Here is a 19,955-nt window from a genome sequence, read left to right as displayed (position 1 = left end):
TGTTAGCATGGTAACGCCGTGCTTGTCATTTCAGCTGCTGTAGTTACGATAAAAGACCCACAAAGACCTATCTTATGACAAAAAAAATATTAGCACTGGACTAGTTTGACTGCAGTCATTTCAGTTTTTTTAGACCGATCCAACACTATATAACACATGAGTCAATCTGTCCTGGCCTAACTACCAGATGGCGCCAATAAAAAATACTGTAATATTTTTTGGAAGTACAAACATTCAAAAGGGTACTGTGAAAATTTCATGACGTTTGGTTTATTATTTATCGAATTATAGGGGTTTAAGTGACGCTACTTTTGTTATTCTTAAAAACAATGGGTTCAAAGCAATTTCGTGTGTTGATTTATCATTGCTTTTTCATGGGAAAAAACCCCGTTCAAGCCCAAGCTTGGCTTGAAAAATTTTATCCGGACTCTGTTCCATCGAAAACAACCATCAAACGATGGTTTGCCGATTTCAAACGTGTTCGTACGGACACCGATGATGCCCTGGTCGGCCTATTGAGGCTGTTTCCCAGAAAACATTGAAAAAACCCTGAAAATCATTATGGGTAATCGCAAAGTGAAGTAGCAAGAGATAGATGATACTCTGAAGTTATCAAAAGATAGTGTTTACGCCACCATACACGAACATTTGGGTATGAAAAAGCTGTTTTCCAAATGTGTGCCGTATTTGCTCACACCAGAGTAGAAACAACAATGAGCAGATAATTCAAAGAGCTGTTTGGAGATGTTCATGCTAAATAAGATGGAGTTTTGGCCTCGGTACATCACAATGGATGAAACATGGATCCACCACTTCACTCCAGAATCAAAACAAACAAAAACTACAAGCTTATTTTATAATATTTATTGATGAAATAAAAACAAATATCTTTATTAGGATATAGAGAAGCTATCTATTCAATGTAGGCCGTCTGTAGCCAAACCCCGCTCAATGCAACTACGAAACCGAGAACAGGCATTTTGGATCTGTGCTGCTTCTTTCTCACTGAATTTCTCCTTGATGCAGGTGATGAGAAACTGCTTGGTGTTATGGGAGGAGCGGTTGGTCTTGGTCATGTTCGAATGAACCAAAAACTATAATATAGTAGTATACACTTACACCTTTACAACACTTTATCGTATGATCCGATGTGACTAATAATGAACAAGATATACTTTGTTAAAAAAAGGGCGGGAAGTTCTAAATTTTTGTAATATCATGCTTTATTTTGAGAATTTCCCCCTTATTCTAGTCACTATCCACACTATTTGGTTGTTCGAAGTCTGAAACCGATGAAATAATGGTCTAAGTTAGTTAATAATTAAATTTAGCTCATGGTTTGAGATAGCAGTCTAGTCCAAAATATCGGTCTGAAATGATCCAGAATAGATCACTTAAAACCCAACTGAAAGAATGATCTATCGAACAAAAACACTGCAAGATACGATAGCGTAACTCTGGTAGATTTTTGCATCCTAATTATCAATAATACTAAATTGCCAGAAATCAATCAAAATGCAGAATCAATTAGTAAAGTATATCGGCTATCAATAATACGACTTTTTTTGTTTGTTTTTTTGTAAATGGATATCCTATTTTATCTAACTAGCAGATGGTCCCCTCGTTGAAGGGCTGAATAGAGAGGAATATAAACAAAGAATGAAGGTAGAACAACAGAGACTGATACAGGGATGTAAAAGGAGAAGATATGAAGGGATATTTAGAAAGAGAGAAAAGAAATGAGGTTTTATTGTGGTCAAAAACAACCTCTTAATGACCTTGTAGGCCCCAAAAATTATCATAGAAACATGCTGAGTAATTTTATAAGTCTACTTACTAAATTTTAGAATGTTCTGTTCAGCCGTCTTGGATTCCATGTGTAATGATGAGACCTAAACGGAAGTATAAATACATATTTATGTGTATCTTAATTTGTTTAAACTTTATATTTAATATTAGTGTTGTCACGATGAAAATCATTTTACCATTTCCACTATTAAGATAGCCATCTATATTTAACCACTCTTCGATACTTTTTTCATAAAAATATATAACAAAAAAGGCAATTTATTCGAACATACATTTACGAAAGTGTCTGTAGGGTTTTTTGTTTTGGGATGTGTTTGTTATGGGAGAAGGATCTAAATCTAAAATATAAAACTGCAATTTCCAGTTACAAATAGGATTGTGGAGTCAGAGTCGCATATTTTTACTTAGAGTCGAAATCTGAGTCTTAGAATTATACATAGTTGAAGTCAGAGTTGTATAGTTCTAAATAGTTGGAGTTGGAAGGGCTCCAGATAAGTTAAAAAAGAAGAACAAACTTTTTGTATTTTATGACGTCATGTAAACTTTTTTACACATTTAGAAGATAGATTATCCTGAAAATCTGTTTATTTAAATCAATTAGTGCCCCGTGGTTAAATATTATATGATTACTAGTAGATGGTGCCCGTCTTGTAGGGCGCAATAGAGGGGAGTAAGAAACATAGAATGAAGGTAGAAGAAAAGAGACAGAGAGTGGGACGTAGAAAGAGAGAGATGAGGAAGGAGGTTTTATCCTGGTCGAAAACAGCATTTTAATTATCTCAGAGGCCCCAAAAAATATTATAAAATCATGTTTGCTTATTTTATACGTCTACTTGCTAAATTTCAAACTGATCTGTCCGACCGTTTTGGATTCCATGATTGATCAAACCAAAAATAGACTTATAAATACATACATCTAAAATATTATAATGTCCCTGATAAGAGAAAGAATTCTCAGAATTTCATTTATATTTGTTTTTTTCGCAATCTAAGAGTTGAATAATGTCAAATGGTCGGAATCGGAATCAATTAATTTCAAATAGTTGTAGTCGGAGTTGAAAAATTTCAAATAGTCTGAGACGGAATCTGAGTCCCAAAAAAAATCATATTACTCCACAACCCTGGTTCCAATGCCAATTTAGTATAGTACCTTTTTAAAATGCGTCAGAATCTAGGTACAACTAAAGTATCGGTATACAGATCAACACTAGTGACGCTTTAATTGCTTCCGTACGGCGAGAGGTACTACTACACTACAAGTAGTTAATATGCCTATATTTTGTATTTTAATTGGTGTTCATCAGTCTATTTATTTGACGTGATAGTCTTTTGCGTTATATTACTCAATATTACAATTTTTTAAGGATAAATATAGATAATACAAAAAGTTGTTTATCATTCTCTGTGTATTCTTGATCATTGTTGGGTGAAATTAGTGTTGAATTAAGAACAAAAGAGATATTGTTATGTGACATACTATTGCTATACGTAAAAAGAAACCCATTCATGGGCACCAAAAAAGAAAATAACACAAACAATTTCCTGTAGTGATACATAGTAGAGCATTTCCACATAATGAATAGACTGTGGCACTAAGGTGAAGGTGTTTCAGTTATAAAATTCAGTACGTACTCTGGAGCTCAGGGTGCTGTCTGTGTATTTGTGACGTCAGTAAAACCCCTTTATAGATAGAGTTGTAAATCCTAAACTTCTACTTTCGGAATAGAGGAAAAAAAAACATTAAATCAGCATATTAGGCCTGACAATTTGAAAAATGTTTGGTGTGAGAGTAGTCTTGCTGACACGCCGTCGTAGAGGGTGTTCAGATTAAATGAGTACATTTTTCAAAAAAAAAAAATCACTCGGGCAACATTTTCGGGGAATATTTTTGAAAATCGGCTTGAATTGGACATAGGAATGTTGAAAAAGATTCTCATTTGATGTATCCGCCTCCAGAATGGTCCATGAGGTGGAGCCGGTATTGACAAGGTAGTTCTTTGGTGTATTGGTCATTGTCTCCAGGATGGAAGCAATCAGAGAGCCCTTGATGGCATGATATGTTCGATTTATTTTACATTCAACATAGCGCCAGATAAAATAATCCATCAGATTAAGATCTGATGGATTATTTACTCCCCAATGAAGTGTTCACATCAGCCCCATGAACGACCTGTCTGAATCATGACAAGGTTCTGAGTCTTGTTGCCAGACCCAAGGCTGATATCCAGCAATTTGCTGGATGCAAGCCAATACAATTTCATCCCTTACCATGTTATTGTTGACACAAATCATCCTCATGACACAGCGCAGTTCCTTCTCTATAAACTCAATCTTCTTTATATTTGGTGCAGCTGTCGCCATGATGCCGAAAACTTTACTAAAGCTTGTTTATACAACAACTATTCTGTTGAATGAATAACGACGTCATCAAACAGCTGTATCATAATGAAATCACCAGCACAAACAAGCACCTATTGGATCTTAAAGCCCTGTATTAGATCAGCAGCTATGACTAGGGAAGATCGGAAATAAAAAAGAACATAGACACTGGGCCACCAGAAGTGGGGCAAAGGTCCATCTGTTCCTCCACTAATTGGAATTTTATGTTAGAACAATTTTAATCCCCTTTTTTTGCTTTTTAAAATGAAAAAAAAAAAATACAGTTAAGATTACCAACTATAAAAAACACGAATCCTAAAAAAGCTTTGGATTTACAACTTTATATATAGAAATTCCAAATATATCTAATTAGCCATTGTTTCTACGCAGTGAATAATTCCCTACTTTTTTATTAAGCATATTCTAACAGTTGTTGAGTGGGTACATTGTACAATGACCCATGTACCAGGTACATTATATGATATTTTCAAGGTTTAAAAGACTCATAGACGTTGACTCTTCACTAATCGATATGGTAAAATATAAAATGGAAGCTAGGGATGGTTTGACATTCAATTAAGTCAGGGCAACGGCCCTTCAAAGCCAATAGCAGACCTCGGATATATCAATCCATTCTGGAGCTGCGTAGCAAATATAAGCAAGTTTTTAACTTCGCGAGTCCTTCCCCTTATGAAATGGTAAGAGCCAACTAAACAGAATCAATGATGAAATTACATTCAAAACACTTGAATCAAGAAGAAAATCGACTTTATTGGCGAAATTTTGAACGAATACAACGATTTATCTTTTACTAAAGTTTTAGAGAGGGAATTAATTTTAAGGAACATTAATTTTAGAAAAAGGGAATTTGGTCCTAGGGATTTTTTTTTAAATTTTATGTTGATGTTGATAGAAAATAAGAATATGAGCATATTACAGTTGCCGGATGAGATAAAAGAACATTTTTTGGACAGATAGAGAGAAAGAGAGATGCACTTGGTAAAACCGATTCTACATCCGTCATAATGAAAAGTCTATCCAGTAGACTTTTTGATTACTCGTTGTATTGGATGAAATACGGTATAATCATCAATACTCTCACAATAGGTAATATATTCAGGTATATCTGCAGAAGAGAGGCAATACTTCTTCTGCAAGATTTGTAGAAAAACATCAAGTCACTTGCTCGCAGAATATGAGGAAATATCCGTACTAAACTGTCCCTCAAATCATTTTAGAAGTTCAAAAAAATCTTAAAACCGAGTCACTTTTGTTTTGTATATATTTAGGACCTGAGTATGTACATAATAAATTATATTTTAACCAAATTTATATTAATTTTATATAAATTTAAATCCACAAAGACCCCCCTACCAGAAAACAAAGAGGACATTTTAATACACATTATAAAAAGTATTGAATAATGCATGTAGTTTTTTTTTTGAGTGCGTGTGTTTTTCTTTTTGTTATTTTGTTTAATGATTTTTTTGTTTTTTTACAAACATGTCATACTTTATTAGTCTCATCTAGGAATGGCACTTAAAGCCCCCTTAAGTATCTTTAATATTACTGATGTATATTAAAATCCCTAAATTTTATTTTTATAATTAATATGAATGAATTTGCGTTTTGTTTTTACTTACGATTATGTATAATTCATTTGAATTGAGATATTTACATTGACGTTTTCCTGTATTAAACCAAACCGAAATATTAATAAAGTTGTACGTCGGTACAAAAAAAATATATATATTTATGACAGGCTTGGAAAATATACAGTTAAGAATACCAACTATAAAAAGACGCGAAACCTAAAATAAGCTTTACTACTTTATATCAGGTACATCATATGCCTAACACTAGTGATGCTATTTTTTAAATCAACCATTTTTTTTTTTTGGGTTTTTTGAGTTGGCAAACTGAAAAGTAAATTTTATTTTCCCATGCTATTGTTTATAAAAAAAGAAACGAGGATTTTTTGTAAAGTTATAATTGTAAGTCCAAGTTGGACTCCGAGTAGAATTGAGGATTGACATGCTCTTATTTATCGTTCACAGCTGCTTATAGCTAATCTAATGAAACGTCATGAAAGCTAAGCTGCTCTCCTTTAAATAATTATTCAAATTCTCAGTGTTACCAAAATGACTTTCGGTTTCTTATTTTTTTTTAATGTCCAAAATGCTATAAATTAAGGTATTTCAATACGCATTGGTAAAACCCACATTTATTATTGTAATTAAGCCGTAGAACAGGAAATTAATACCTTCGACTAATATCTATTTTTTTGGGTTTTTTTTTTTTTAAATCAAGTTGTTAGTGTATAGTTTCGTTTGACAGCCATAATACGACGTGAAATAACGATCTAGATAAAAAATTTAAGTACTCACAATTGATAAAAAGAATTCCAGCACTTTAAAGATAAATCATTTATAAAGTTATCTCGAATAAATTTCCAACAAAATGTGTCTAATCATTGAAAAAACGAGTACAATGAATTGTAATTTTTATTTTCCGGTATGTTTTATATCAATGCAAAAATGAAAGATGAAACTATATCAACATGAGTGATTTACCTTTAAAAAAATGTTGATTTTGACTTATCTTTACTATTTAGTTTTAAATTTACTCATTGAATATTTTGTAAATCAACAATGAAAGATGGCGAGTTACTTTAAATATACTCCCAAAATTAAATTTAATTAATCTGATTATATGACTAAACGTAACATGACATGCCGGTATGTAAAAATAAAAGAAACCGAACATGAACGTGGTAATCCTGGCCAATTAAAGAAAGTTTGGTAGGAGAGCAGCTTTTTTATAATCAGGTTTTAATAGATCAACTTCAAGCAGTTGTAAGAAGAAGTAAATACACACCAATCCCACTACGATTATGGAAAACACATAAAGGCACGAATTACTCCAATATCAATCTTCATCTCTAGTTTGAGTCCAACAAGGACTATCACTTATAACTCCCGACTAAACCCCAGAATTATATTTTTGGGGGGGATTGGGCTTGGTTTTTCAATTTTTTTCAAATCAAAAAGTTAAAATTTGTAGGAAATATATTTGAAATAAAACCACAGATTTTCACAAAAAGATATATATTTTTTTTAAAAAGTTCAAAAATCAACAACTGTTTACAAAAAATTCTATTTTTGGAGAGAAATTTCAAAACTTAAATTTCCGATATAAATTTTTTTTTAAACTCAAATAATTTATTTTTCGGAGAAAAATTACAAAAATTTACAACCATTCACAGAAAGTTAAATTTTTTGTAAATAAATTTAATTTAATTTCAAATATTAAATTTTTTGAAAAAAAAAGATCAAATATTTGATTTTTTGAAAAAAAAAATCAAATATTATATTTTCTAGAAAAATAAATTCCTTAATTTGAAGGAGGGGACTACAGCACCTCCAACACAACTCATACGGAACCCCCTGAATCCTAAATGATACTCTGTTGTATTAATTATCACTCATTAAATACCAACTTGAAATAAATCTACCACGAGTTTAGGTTATATTTTATACAACTCTACAGATTAACAAAAATTTAAATATGCTTCATATCAATTCAAATGTAATTGATAAGTACTGATTACTTATTCAGTGATATAAATTATGTTTGATTTTACAACTTTATTTAATTTCAGGCTCCGCGCACGAAAAACACATTGTTACCTACTACAGTAGAACTCGTTTATTCCAGATCCTAAGGGACCGACAAGATCCTTCTATTATGAAAGTAATCCGCCTTATTGAAATAATACTATATTACAGTTGTTCTCAAAAGGAGGTACGTGTACCCCTTGGGATACTTGGAGGCAATCCAGGGTTTACTCAAGATTTTGAAAAAAAATATTTAACAAGTGGTACATCACTAAAAAAAGGTTGAGAATCCCTGCTCTCTTTTTTACTAATTCAGGACTTTCATAAATATCCTCTATAAACAAAGATTCGTATTTTGTGTTCATGGTTTAACCGAGTTCGACTATAAATATTGTAAATTATCAAAGAGTAGAAGATCATCCTTCCTCCTTATTTTGTGGTCTTTGCATCAGCTCCCGATATATCTATCGAGCTCTACATTATAACCAACAATAAAGGACTCTTACCTGGATCGTTTTGACTCCAACTTTTCCACTTTTCGATGAACACCACCCGAGTACTCCTGTCCTTTAGCTCTCTCTTCCTCACTCCCTCCATCAATACTTAATCGACTCTCTTCGACTCCTCCTCCTTGAAGGATGCGTCCGCTTGTGTAGAGTGAGGTGAGTAGTGCATCATGGAGTCCAAGCCCAAGGGAGTAAGAATCTGAAGGATTTGAATCCATTGAAATCACTAATTAGGTTCTGCAATTCTGCTAGTATTTATTTAGAACCTAAATATGTACCTATATTCAACACTTTATTTCTAAAAAGGAAGAGAAGAGACTCGAAGAAGTCAACATGTGAACTGTCCGTTTTTTCAAATGAAATAAAAAAATAAATTCGTTGTGTGTATTTATGTCCTAGTCTTATGTGTACTTTCTTGTCCATGAAAGCGCAAATTAAGAAGTACTTTGAATGATATCAAGTCTTCAGACGTTAGTAATATTAGTGTAAAATATATACTTTTTTACAATAGCTGGCCAGATAAAGATTTGAGGAGAGTTGAACAGGTAATTATTATGTAGTTGTCGTTGTTATTTTGTGTTATTTCAGATAAATCCTAAATAATTATTGTATTTTATTTTAATGTGGGGTTACAAAAATTAATTGACAAATAAGATATTCAAGGAATTTGAGTAAATCTCTGTCCTAATTGTTTTTTTTATAAAATTTTCATGTCTTTTTAGAAGGAAAAGGGAGTGAACCTATAATTAATTGATAAATAATGTTGTTACAGGGTTCATTTGAGTACAAAGAAAACCCTACGGTCCAAAAAATAAAAAATATATATCTTTCTTTAAATATCTTATTCAAAATATCTTTTTTTAGTCGATATGTAGCTGTTTGAATCTATCTGTAGAAATGTTATTACTTTTCTATGTGGATTTATTATAATTAAAATATAAATAACATTGTTTTAGACTTCTTGAGAGTAATAAGAAAAGGTTAGAGTTGAGTAGTTTGTAATGAAAAAAAGAGTGCAAGGAGAAGGCGAGAGCAAAACGTTTGGTACACCTGAATTAATACCCTTGTTGTAACACAAAACGTAAAAAATACGTAATCGACCATAACTTTATGTCAAATTGAGATACATTACTCAATTGATATTTTGAATTATTTGAATAAGGTTTTTTCAAATAAATATATTTCATTATTTTTGTGTGTAGATACTGAAAAACCAATGCAATCGAATGTACGCGGCATATTAAAAAAAGAAAAGAAAAAGTTGTATAAAAACGGTATCAAAAAATAAAATAAAACCTTGCAGGCGATTAAGTCAACTTATACAACTCTATACTATAAAAAATGAATTAAGGACTCGTTTTTCACAAGGAATGTATCTAGTTAAAGTTGAAGAAAGAGCTTTAGTCTATAGGCTAAAGTAATCCCTGGTTCATCTTGTGGATATTAAATTTTTCTTTTTAAGCTGATAGTACTACACAGGGGAATAATTAGGGGAGGAGGGAATTTTTTACAAATGAATTGAAATGGGATTACTTAAAAGATACAAAATGGAACAAAAATCCTTGAAGATGCATATTTTTTACATATATCTTTTTTTTATTATTATTGATTGAATATTTTCTCTAATATAAACTATGATATTCCTCATCACTATATGTTATGAATCAGTGATTAGCGTAAAAAGAAGAGTGTTGTTTTTCATCATTTTTGAGACTAAAAATGAAAATATATCGAGTTCAGAACAAGATACAGAATCAATAAAAACACTTTTACAAAAGTTTCATTAATTTTACTCTTAATTTGGGGATTGTTTTAAGGGTAAAAAGGGACACTGAACAATAATAGTCCTGAATTACGATAATCATAGATATTTCAGAATGCAGATGTCTGATAGAAAAACTGATATCATTTTTGGATTCTCTGCTCACATTTCTGCCTTGAATTCATTTGTACAAAATGAGTGTTCTCCTGTGCAATTCTTTCAATCTTAGGGAAATAATATCTAAGTATTGAGTAACTGCGTGTGATTGTGCTCATGAAAAACTGATTTCTGGGGGGCTTATCTAAACTTAATAGGCCCGTGCAATACCGGTACTACATCATTTTCTCAAGAATAGAAAAACGTCGATACAAGTATCTATTTTAGAACTTTGCAGCAGTTTTCAGTAACTTGTACTATTTACAGTTCCATTAAATGAGCAGCATGGATTATAGATGCGTATTTCATAACAGCGTGTAACAGCGTATTTTTTTCTATTCTTTTTTTTTGTGAGTAACATGTGATTAAACTAATGAAATTAATTTTAAACTGATTTGATTTTCCTAATATATTTTTTACTCGCATAAAAAAGTATTAATCTTACGATTTTCCAAGTACTCGAATGAATATTCTCATATTATGTAAATTCCTCTTTAGATCTAAATTAAATTCGAATATGAACATTTTTACTAGTGATTGGAGGATATCTAACAAAAATCATAAATTCATTCAAAAAATTCCAAAAAATAAAAATAAACATTAGTAAGAAATTAGGACAAGAGATTTACTCAAATTCTTTGAATATCTGATGTGTCAATTTATTTTTATAACACCGCATTAAAATAAAATAAAATAATTATTTAGGGGTTATCTGTAGTAACACATAATAACAACTACAACTACATAATAATTACCTGTTCAGCTCTCCTCAAATCTTTATCCGGCCAGCTATCGTAAAAAAAGTATATATTTTGCACTAATATTATTAAAGTATGAAGACTTGATATCATTCAAAGTTTATGGACAATATAAAAAATGGTGATTATTTTGTCTTTACTAATATTGTAACTATGTACATTTTTCATAGATCCCAAGCTACGTAAAAGGTTCTATTTGTTTTTTTAGAAAATCTTAACATATGGACTGTGTCAACATAAAAACAATTTTGATTAAAATCCAAAAAAAGGAAAATATCCCAATGTATTTAATTTTATATATTTCATAAAGATATATGAGTGAAATATAAAATTTAAATTTAAATTTTGTGGGATGAGTTGATATACACAAGAATTTTAACTATAATTTAAAAAATTTATTTGTTACCCCAATTTCTTATTCTTTTATTTTGCTGATTAATTTTGTCTACTTTAAGTGAAATTAACAAGATCTCCAAATGGTTAAGAATTACAATTTCTTGACAAATTGACACTGAAGATTTATTGCAGAGTTATAAGTGTATGTCCCTGTTGGACTAAGAGTAAAATTGAGGATCGATATTGTAATCATTCTTGCCGATATGTCCGTATATATAAGGAGTGGGCTTTGTGTTTATTTCATTCCTCTCACAGCTGCTTGCAACTCATCTAATAAAAACCCTGACAGTTAAGCTGCTCTTCTCTGGAACATTCTTCAAATTGTCAGGATTATCACGTTTGTTATCGTTTTTTTGCCAATCAATTTTGTATACTTTAAGTGCAACTTGCAGTGTCTCCAAAGAGTTAATTATAGTAATTTGTGGTCAAATCGACATTGAGGATTTGATGCAGAGTCCTTGTTTCACTCAAAGTAGAATTGGGATCGACATTGGAACAATTTTTGGCTATATGTATGTCCTACGTATATGCAGAATGGGATTTGTATGAATTCCTTGCTCTAACGGCTCCTTACACCTGATCTAATCAACAACTTCTCCGGACAACTTTTCAAATTGTCAGGATTATCATTTTTTTATCGTTTTTTTACATACCAAAGTGACATATTTAATGTGGGACCAGTAATTTTGCTGCAAATATTTGCCACACTTGAAATTTTGAATCAATGAGATTTTGCCACATGCCATATTCGCTGCCTTTTTATGTTAATATAATAATTGTTCGTACTTTTGTTTTGCATCTCATCAGATTAGTTAAATGGCTAGGAGAAGAAGAAAAAAGGACAATGCGATCAAATAATTAATAAGAAGACGCCAAGTATGTTGTGCAGCAAAATCTCCTCGAATTTTAAAAATACCTAGGACTATTTAATGCATCACTCTATAATTTATATTTGACTTATACAGAGTTCGGAAGCAAAGCGTGGACTGTAAATAAATGCTAATTATGTAACTCAAATGGAGAGGTTTTGTGATTTTTCCATGCATATTCCGAATTTTCTGTCCTTTCTGCATAAGTAAACAATAATAAACATTTCTTAAATCTTTCATCATGAGTTGACAAGATGAAAAAGGATGGAAAAGACCTCTCAAGGAAAGAAAGAAGTGAGTGACACAACTTGAAAAGGGATTCTGAGTTTCTGGGAGACCTGAAGAAGAAGATCAAGGAGGATCCCACAATGTAGGTCTTTAATTTCAAAAAATAATTTGGTTACTAAATATATTTATAATTAGCTTTGAAAAAAGGTATTAATTAAAATTAATTATTAAAAAAAAAAAAATCGCCAATATAAGGACATTCTTCATCCCTAGTTATGGATTTTATGTTCTTTGGAAACGTAGTCTAGTCTTGATGGGAAAGTATCAAGAGCCTTGGAAGGCTAGATGAAAGTATATCTAGTTCTTATGGGTACTAAAAAACATAAAGTTAGTGAGGGCTTTTTCCCCCCTTTATTTGTGGGATCCATTTAACTTCAAAATACATCACATATAAGTGTAACTATATAAAAAATGACATTGGTAGACATGCATATAAAAAATAGAACAAAATTTTCAAAGTTACGCCATAATAACATTTGTTGCAAAAATGATTCAATAAATTATCTCAAATAAAACACAAATATAATAAAAAAAAGTAAAAAAAAAGGACCCCACAAAATCCATGAATCGCCTCTGTAACTAGTTTGACGTGGACGAGAGGACAATCAGGAGGGCTGTGAATGAGGACTTGGGGTTGTCTTCTTACACAAGGACCCCACCCCACCTGTTGAGGGGCACTCTGAAGGAAAGGAGACTGCAGAGTTGCAAGAAAGATTCTGCGTAAATCAAGGCAAATGTATCCATAGTAAAAATTTTCTCTCACGAGAAGATTTTCACCGTGGACCGGGTCTACAATCGTCCGAACGACTATTGGCTTGGGTATTCACCAGAGGAGTAGTTTTCTGTGCAAAACATCCGGCACACAATCGTCGTGGGGGCGTGGCTTCCGACGGCAAGAATATGCCTCCCTTCTTTTTTTAGGGTGGGGAGAAATTCAGCCAGGAGGACTACTACAAGTTGCCATGGCTAAAAGCGATCGACCCAGAGGACAACTATGCATGGACCCAAGATGTTTCACCCTCACATACATCGTCAAAAGTTCTGCACCGACAATATGGCTGATTTTTGGCCAAAGGACATGTGGCAATCATCTTTGCTGGATTTGAACCGGTTGGACTTTGCTGTGTGGGCATTTTGAAGAAGGAGACTAACCGGACCTCTCATCCGAACGCCGACTCCCCGAAGACTGCCATTGTGAAGGAGTAGAATAACTTGTCCGATAAGTTCATCAACTCCTGCAAGGCTTTCCCCCGCTGTGTGGAGGCTGTGATTGCTGCTGAGGGCGGCCATATTGAGTGAATATGTTCACAAAGGTCGTGTCTCAAAGTTTTGTTAGAAGAAATTTCAAAATTATTTATCAAAAAATAAAATTATTGACATTTTTCTAATATTAGTCATTCAGTCCCCGTTTGCCTTCCGAACCCTGTATATTATTTGAAGATCAATAAAAAAAGGAGAGAGAAAAAAAAATTATAGATTCTTATACCATAAGCAATACCATACCACAATAGCTGACGTCATCTCGAGTCAATAATAAGCTCTTCAATAAAAACTTTGTCGCTGTTATATATTCTCTATGTTGGTATTGAACTCGACTATATTGAGTAGGTACTTATATATAAATACATTTTTGCATTTGGTAATAAAACAAATATATTGTATAAATTCATTACATATTGTACATATACGGTCCTATTGGTTAAATTTGGAATTGCATTCTTATCGGAGAATGTGGGTATCTATGTTTGTCCCTCAGGGATTGTTAATACTTATTTCTCTAAGGACTCATGTCAATAAAGCAAATATTATTTATTCTGAGCACTTACATAAAGGTATGTACAGGGTGTACCTTAAATAATAGTGATAGGACGATTAATTTGAATCAGAATTGGGAATCGGAGATTCTGGTGTTTTTTCCGGAATAGGAATTGGCATCAGTATGGGGAAAATAATGTATAATTTGTGATACCGATTCTAATTTATTACTTTTCTAAGTTATGAAAAAAAAAAAATAACAACCTCGAAAATTAAGGAATTTTTGCTTTTTACAAGAAAATTATATATTTAAAATTTAATTAAATAATTTTTTTTTACAAAAAATTTTACATTCTGTGAATAACTAATTCTTTTTTTAATTTTTCTCCAAAAATTTAATATTTAAATTTTTTTTTTCAAAAATTTTAATATTTCAAGTTTTTTTTTTGAGGAGTTGTGGATTTTGGAAATAGTTTTTTCCTGATATATAATCTTATGGACGCATTTGATAGGAAAATGGTATTTGTAACTATTATTTAATATCTTTAAGAACCGGAATCTGTAATTTTTACTAGAATTGCATCGAACTCGGCATTTTGATTTTTTTTTTCCACCGTCCCATAACTACTTAATACAAGTAATATTTCAGGAACAAAACTCGTAAATTGTTACTCAAGTTGTATGACGTAAACAAAAAAAAAACCCAAAAACTCGGTTTGCGTGTCTAAAATGCGAGTATTTACTCGTATCTCATCAGAAATTAAGTTCAATCCCAGTTTCTTCTTTTTTAAGAATATATATATTTATTTTTTTGGATTCTGGTTTTTTATGAACTCAAAAATACTCGAGCAGCAAAATTCAGCTTGTGGCACATCACTACTAAATACTGTACCAAATGTTTAAACTTATATAAGTATATATAAGTTTTGAGATATCATTCTATAAAATTCAGTACCAAATAAGGGATCAATTTTTAATAAGTTTTGTTATAAGCATTTTTATGTGATCCTTTCCATTCACGAGCATGGAAGGCAAATGCAATGCTGTCGTCAAGCTTTGGTACTTGGGGAAGAGTTACCCAGATATTTTTAAGGCCTTAAAAGTCATGAAGATTCTCAAAATGCAGTGTAGACAGATACCAGGAGACAAAAATCGTCCTCAAAGTTGTCGACCACAAAGAGTACGGACTACGACGAACATTAAAGTCATACGAGAGGGAAGTCCAAAGAAGAGATATACAGCATATACATATAGTATCAAACTTACAGGAACAGATTCGATGAAACTAAAATTGCGCGTGATTGACTCTCACAATTTCAGAACCATAAACAATTTCACATTTTCAGCTACCTGGCTTGCATTTTAAAATTCATTATCACTTTGTTGGTGTCCATCTTTGATGCACGCTCAATCAATATTGAGTCTGACAACATTCACACAACTGTCTCAGAAGTCTTTTTTTATTAAAAAAATCTTATTTTTCTAACGCATTCTAGGATAAACCGATCGATCTTATCCAACTCTAGAGACTCGTTACTAAAGCCATCTATTGGACAAATAATAAATTTATTTTTGTTACAGATATTAATATTATCAAGGGTAGCTTGTATGTAGTGGAAAAGGAAGTACACTCCTTAGGAATTAAATAATAATGAGAACAGCTTAGGATGAGAATATTCACTCTTATGTTTATCAAATTAAAAAATGAAATGAGCAAGTTAAAAAGCACCCAATTTTCATTCCTAATTATAAGATTAAGTCCTTGTGGAACTCAGAATAGAATTGAGGTATCGGTATTAGAGTGATTTCCTTGTATGTCCTTCCCTAATACGAAGTGGGACTAGTCTGTATTTTCTTTATTTATAAATATTATCTTGAAAACTGATAAATTTATAATGCCCCAAAAGAAAAGTCTCATTTTCAATTCAATTTGACTAACCTGTATGTAGTGTTAGATCCGAGTCAAAATTTTCTAGTTCAGTCGATTTCGAGTTTATGAGAATTTCAACATACTAATTAATCTGGTTTCTTTAGTATTGTGTCGGTCCTTATTTGTTCGGTCTCGTCTAGTATAGTCTTAGGTGACTTCCTATCAGTCCTTCAGACTGTCAGTACTAGAACTGATTTTTAAAAAAAGGCCGAACTTTATAAGTTTTAGGACTGATATGCAGGACTGAAGTTTTTGGTCCTAAATAAGGATCGACACAACACTACATGTGGCTGTTCTATCATTTCATTTTCTATGTTATCGATTTGGCTCAAGTCAACTCTATACTAGTTGAGAAACATTGCAATGAACAATTATTTTTACAAGAGTAAAATAATGTAATTGGCTAACTGCATTTGGATTTGAGGTATTTTAGGAATTACTTTTTGACGGAAATCCTCAATCAATCAATGAGAAAAATATGTTCAAATCACTAACCATGTTCCTAAACAACAACTTGCTCTCAACTTCAACAGCAGCATATAACAAGTTTACCACGAATTATCCCCTCTCCTACCTCTTATAAATACATCATTAGGGGTTAAAGTTGAGATAAAAGAAATACAGGGTGGACAAGGTAAATCCGGAATAACTTTAATGGCTAATTACTTGTATAAGAGATAGAAAGATTATTTATACATTTGAAAGCCACATTAAATGTAAAATGATTATTCATAATGGAAGCCTTCATTCTCGATAACGATCTGTACACGGCATCTGAATGCAAGGTATGACTTTGCTACCTCGTGCAGATCCATGTCCTTCATTGTATTGACGATGGGGCCTTCAAGGCCTCAACTGAGGCATGATTACTCTTGCAGGCAATCCTCTCTAACCTGCCCCGACAGTTAAAAACCACAGAGATTGAGATCTGAGCTGTTGGCTGGCCAATAAAATGGAGGTCAAAAATCCGGCACATTTTGTCCTTATCTTGGCCTTATGAGTAGGTCTATTCTTGCTAGAATGTATATGGCTTCTCATAAGTGACTACATTCATCTATGGGATGACCATGTCCTTGAGAACGTTCTTGTAGACCTCCTTGGTCACATACTTGTCCTTTTTGAAGAAGTGGAGGGGGGGGACATAACTCATAACTCGTCCCTCCGTGCTGATGACCACCAGCATCATAACCGAAACCGGATTCTTTGATTTCATGACTGGTTGGACATCATCATGATCCAGACAGTTCCGCCTATCGTTTTTATGTTTATTCTTGGCGTTAATGCTAAAGATTTTCTCGTCCAAAATTTTTTTTGCACCTAACCACCTTTGCTCTTCATTTGGTTAATTAGAATCTTACCTTTGTTAATTTTTTCTGCCTTATTCTGCTATGTTAGTAGATTCTTTGAGGCTTTGACCTAGACAAGAAATGCAGGTCAATTCTGATGACATTTTTGATGGTCTCTTTTCTCACGTTGCAGCCCTTAGCCAGCCTAGCAATTGATGTTTCTAGATGAGTGTCAATTGATCGTTTCAAGCAAGCTATGAGCCTTTCTGTCTGGATTTTATCAGGTCTTGTTGAATGATCTGCTCTCTCAGTCTTTACATCCTCATCAAAGGCTTTAATCACGTCATAAAATGTTGATTTTGGATTTATGAAGAAGGAAATTATCTCCTGTGTGGAGTGTCCCCAACGGCAAGCTTCGATTATATAAATTATTCTGACTATTTCTATGCTTCAACGACGAGTTATTCGCATAACCTATTATTAAATTCAACAGCTGACACATTTAGCTTGTCATGAGTATTAAACTTTTATACTCAAATAATCTCTACAATTTTCATAATTAGCTCTTAAAGTTATTCCGGATTTACCTTGTCCACCCTGTATATTCATTTAAGTGTGAATATTTATAAATAATAACTATAATTATGAGTCTTGTGTTGCTTAGCCGTTGTTGTTACTATTGAATAAAAAATATGTGTTTATACATACCTACATAATGGATGAGAATGGTTATATTTATTTAGTTCAGTCTAATCCAATCTCTTCGCTAAAATGTACCAACTTTTCATTTAATGATAAAAAGGAGCCTCTGTATGTAATTTTTACTGCCCTTTTAAGAGAAACTAGAAATTTGACTAGTGATTACAGGAATGTTTTGATTATTGGAGCTTTAGTAAACTCAATTATAATAATTTTCCAAAAATAGTCCAATTTAGTAAAGTCGAGTTTTATATATATATACATATATAGGTATAGTTTGAATAATACTCGAATCCAACACTGTTATTATGCTGTTTTCTCAATTTCAGAACAAGTTACAGCAATGTTGAAAACCTTGTTGTTCAATAACTGAAGTGTATTGTTTTATAACTAATCAAGCAAAAACTATGTTAATACTTTCAAAGTAGAAGCTATTTTAAGCAAAATTGAAAAAATAATATACTCTGTTAGATGCCATCAGGTTCCAATGCCAATACATAAATAAAATGTGGTAGAAATGGGCTTGATATTTTGGGAAACTGTGTGTACTTCTTACCAATGATTTTCAACAGACAAGAATCGGGAAATAGACTAAAGAATTACAAAGCTTTAATAATCATATAGGCTGTTAATTAACATGAATTATCATTTTTCCGTCGATCCCCAAATCTGGATATCAATGATTACAAATATATATATATTTGTTTAAATACCGATTTGTGATGTCATATTAATTATTTTAATCTTTCATAGATTTAATTGTAATTTGTTTTCTATATTTGTAAGAGTGGTACTCCTTGTGGAAGCCTATAAAGTCTTCAATAATTTAATTAACCACACATAACTTCATGTTCTTGCTCATTTAATGTAATTCCTTGTTAGACACGGAGTAGATCTGAGGATTGACATCGGAGTAATTCCTACATATACCATTGCAAGATACAGAGTGGGATTTGTGTCTGTCTTTATAGTTGTTCGTAACTAATCTAATGAAACGTCATAACAGCTAAACTGCTCTTTACCTAAACATTCTTCAAGTTGTCAGGATTACACGTGTTAATGTTTGGTTTATTTTTATTTTACATACAACATATTTTTTACAACTCTACTTGTAGAACATTTAAGGAGCAGGTAATACCGAAGGCAGGAGAATATTAGTCTCCGGCTTTCGAGATCACGGGTTTTATAGCCAATATTGTTTTATAAACATTTAATCGGTGTAACCCAAACTAGTTTTTTTAAGACGTTATAATGTAATGTCTTAAATACCACCTATATAGTGACCTATTTTATAATTGAAAAACAACTCTCATTTACTTTTTTAATTGATATTACCTTTATATCGAAAATATGCCTTCTTTTCATAATGCTATAGTAGAACTAGCAGCTCTTAAGTAGGTGTATTTTGTCGATGTTCATTCTGCAAGACCCATACTATTTGCTTATAGAGATGATGTAAAGAAAGAAATTGATCACATGGAGAAAATGGTAGTGATATGTGAAGTAGGGGACAAGGCTGTTGATTGGTGTCACCTATTAATGTTAGTTCCAAAACCAAATGGGAAAGTTAAACTTTGTGTTGATTTAAAAAAATTGAATGATCAAGTTTATCGACAAATTCATACAATGAGGAATCCAAGGAGATGTTGTTTTGAGTTTACTAACACAAGGAAGATTTTTTACGACAATGGATGCAAAACCAGGCTATTGGCAAATGGAATTAGCAGAGAAATCAAGACTCACTT

At 32.1% G+C, this 19,955-nt stretch overlaps 1 protein-coding gene across 2 annotated transcripts in view; it reads right to left on the bottom strand.

Moving 5' to 3' along the window:
- The window catches only part of LOC121123780 (band 7 protein AGAP004871), a 179,097-nt gene extending 170,445 nt beyond the window's left edge, over nt 1–8,652 (bottom strand). For both annotated transcript variants that reach the window (XM_071889440.1, XM_071889447.1), the window contains exon 1: nt 8,312–8,652. In XM_071889440.1, the coding sequence (XP_071745541.1) occupies nt 8,312–8,529 (218 nt within the window). In that variant the 5' untranslated portion in view covers nt 8,530–8,652. The remainder of the gene's footprint in view (nt 1–8,311) is intronic.
- Between the last annotated feature and the right edge of the window lie 11,303 nt (nt 8,653–19,955).

This window comes from Lepeophtheirus salmonis, chromosome 1, assembly GCF_016086655.4.
Source record: "Lepeophtheirus salmonis chromosome 1, UVic_Lsal_1.4, whole genome shotgun sequence".
Taxonomy (NCBI): domain Eukaryota; kingdom Metazoa; phylum Arthropoda; class Copepoda; order Siphonostomatoida; family Caligidae; genus Lepeophtheirus; species Lepeophtheirus salmonis.
Note: the sequence above shows the minus strand (reverse complement) of the source record. Positions and strands in the feature narration are given on the sequence as shown.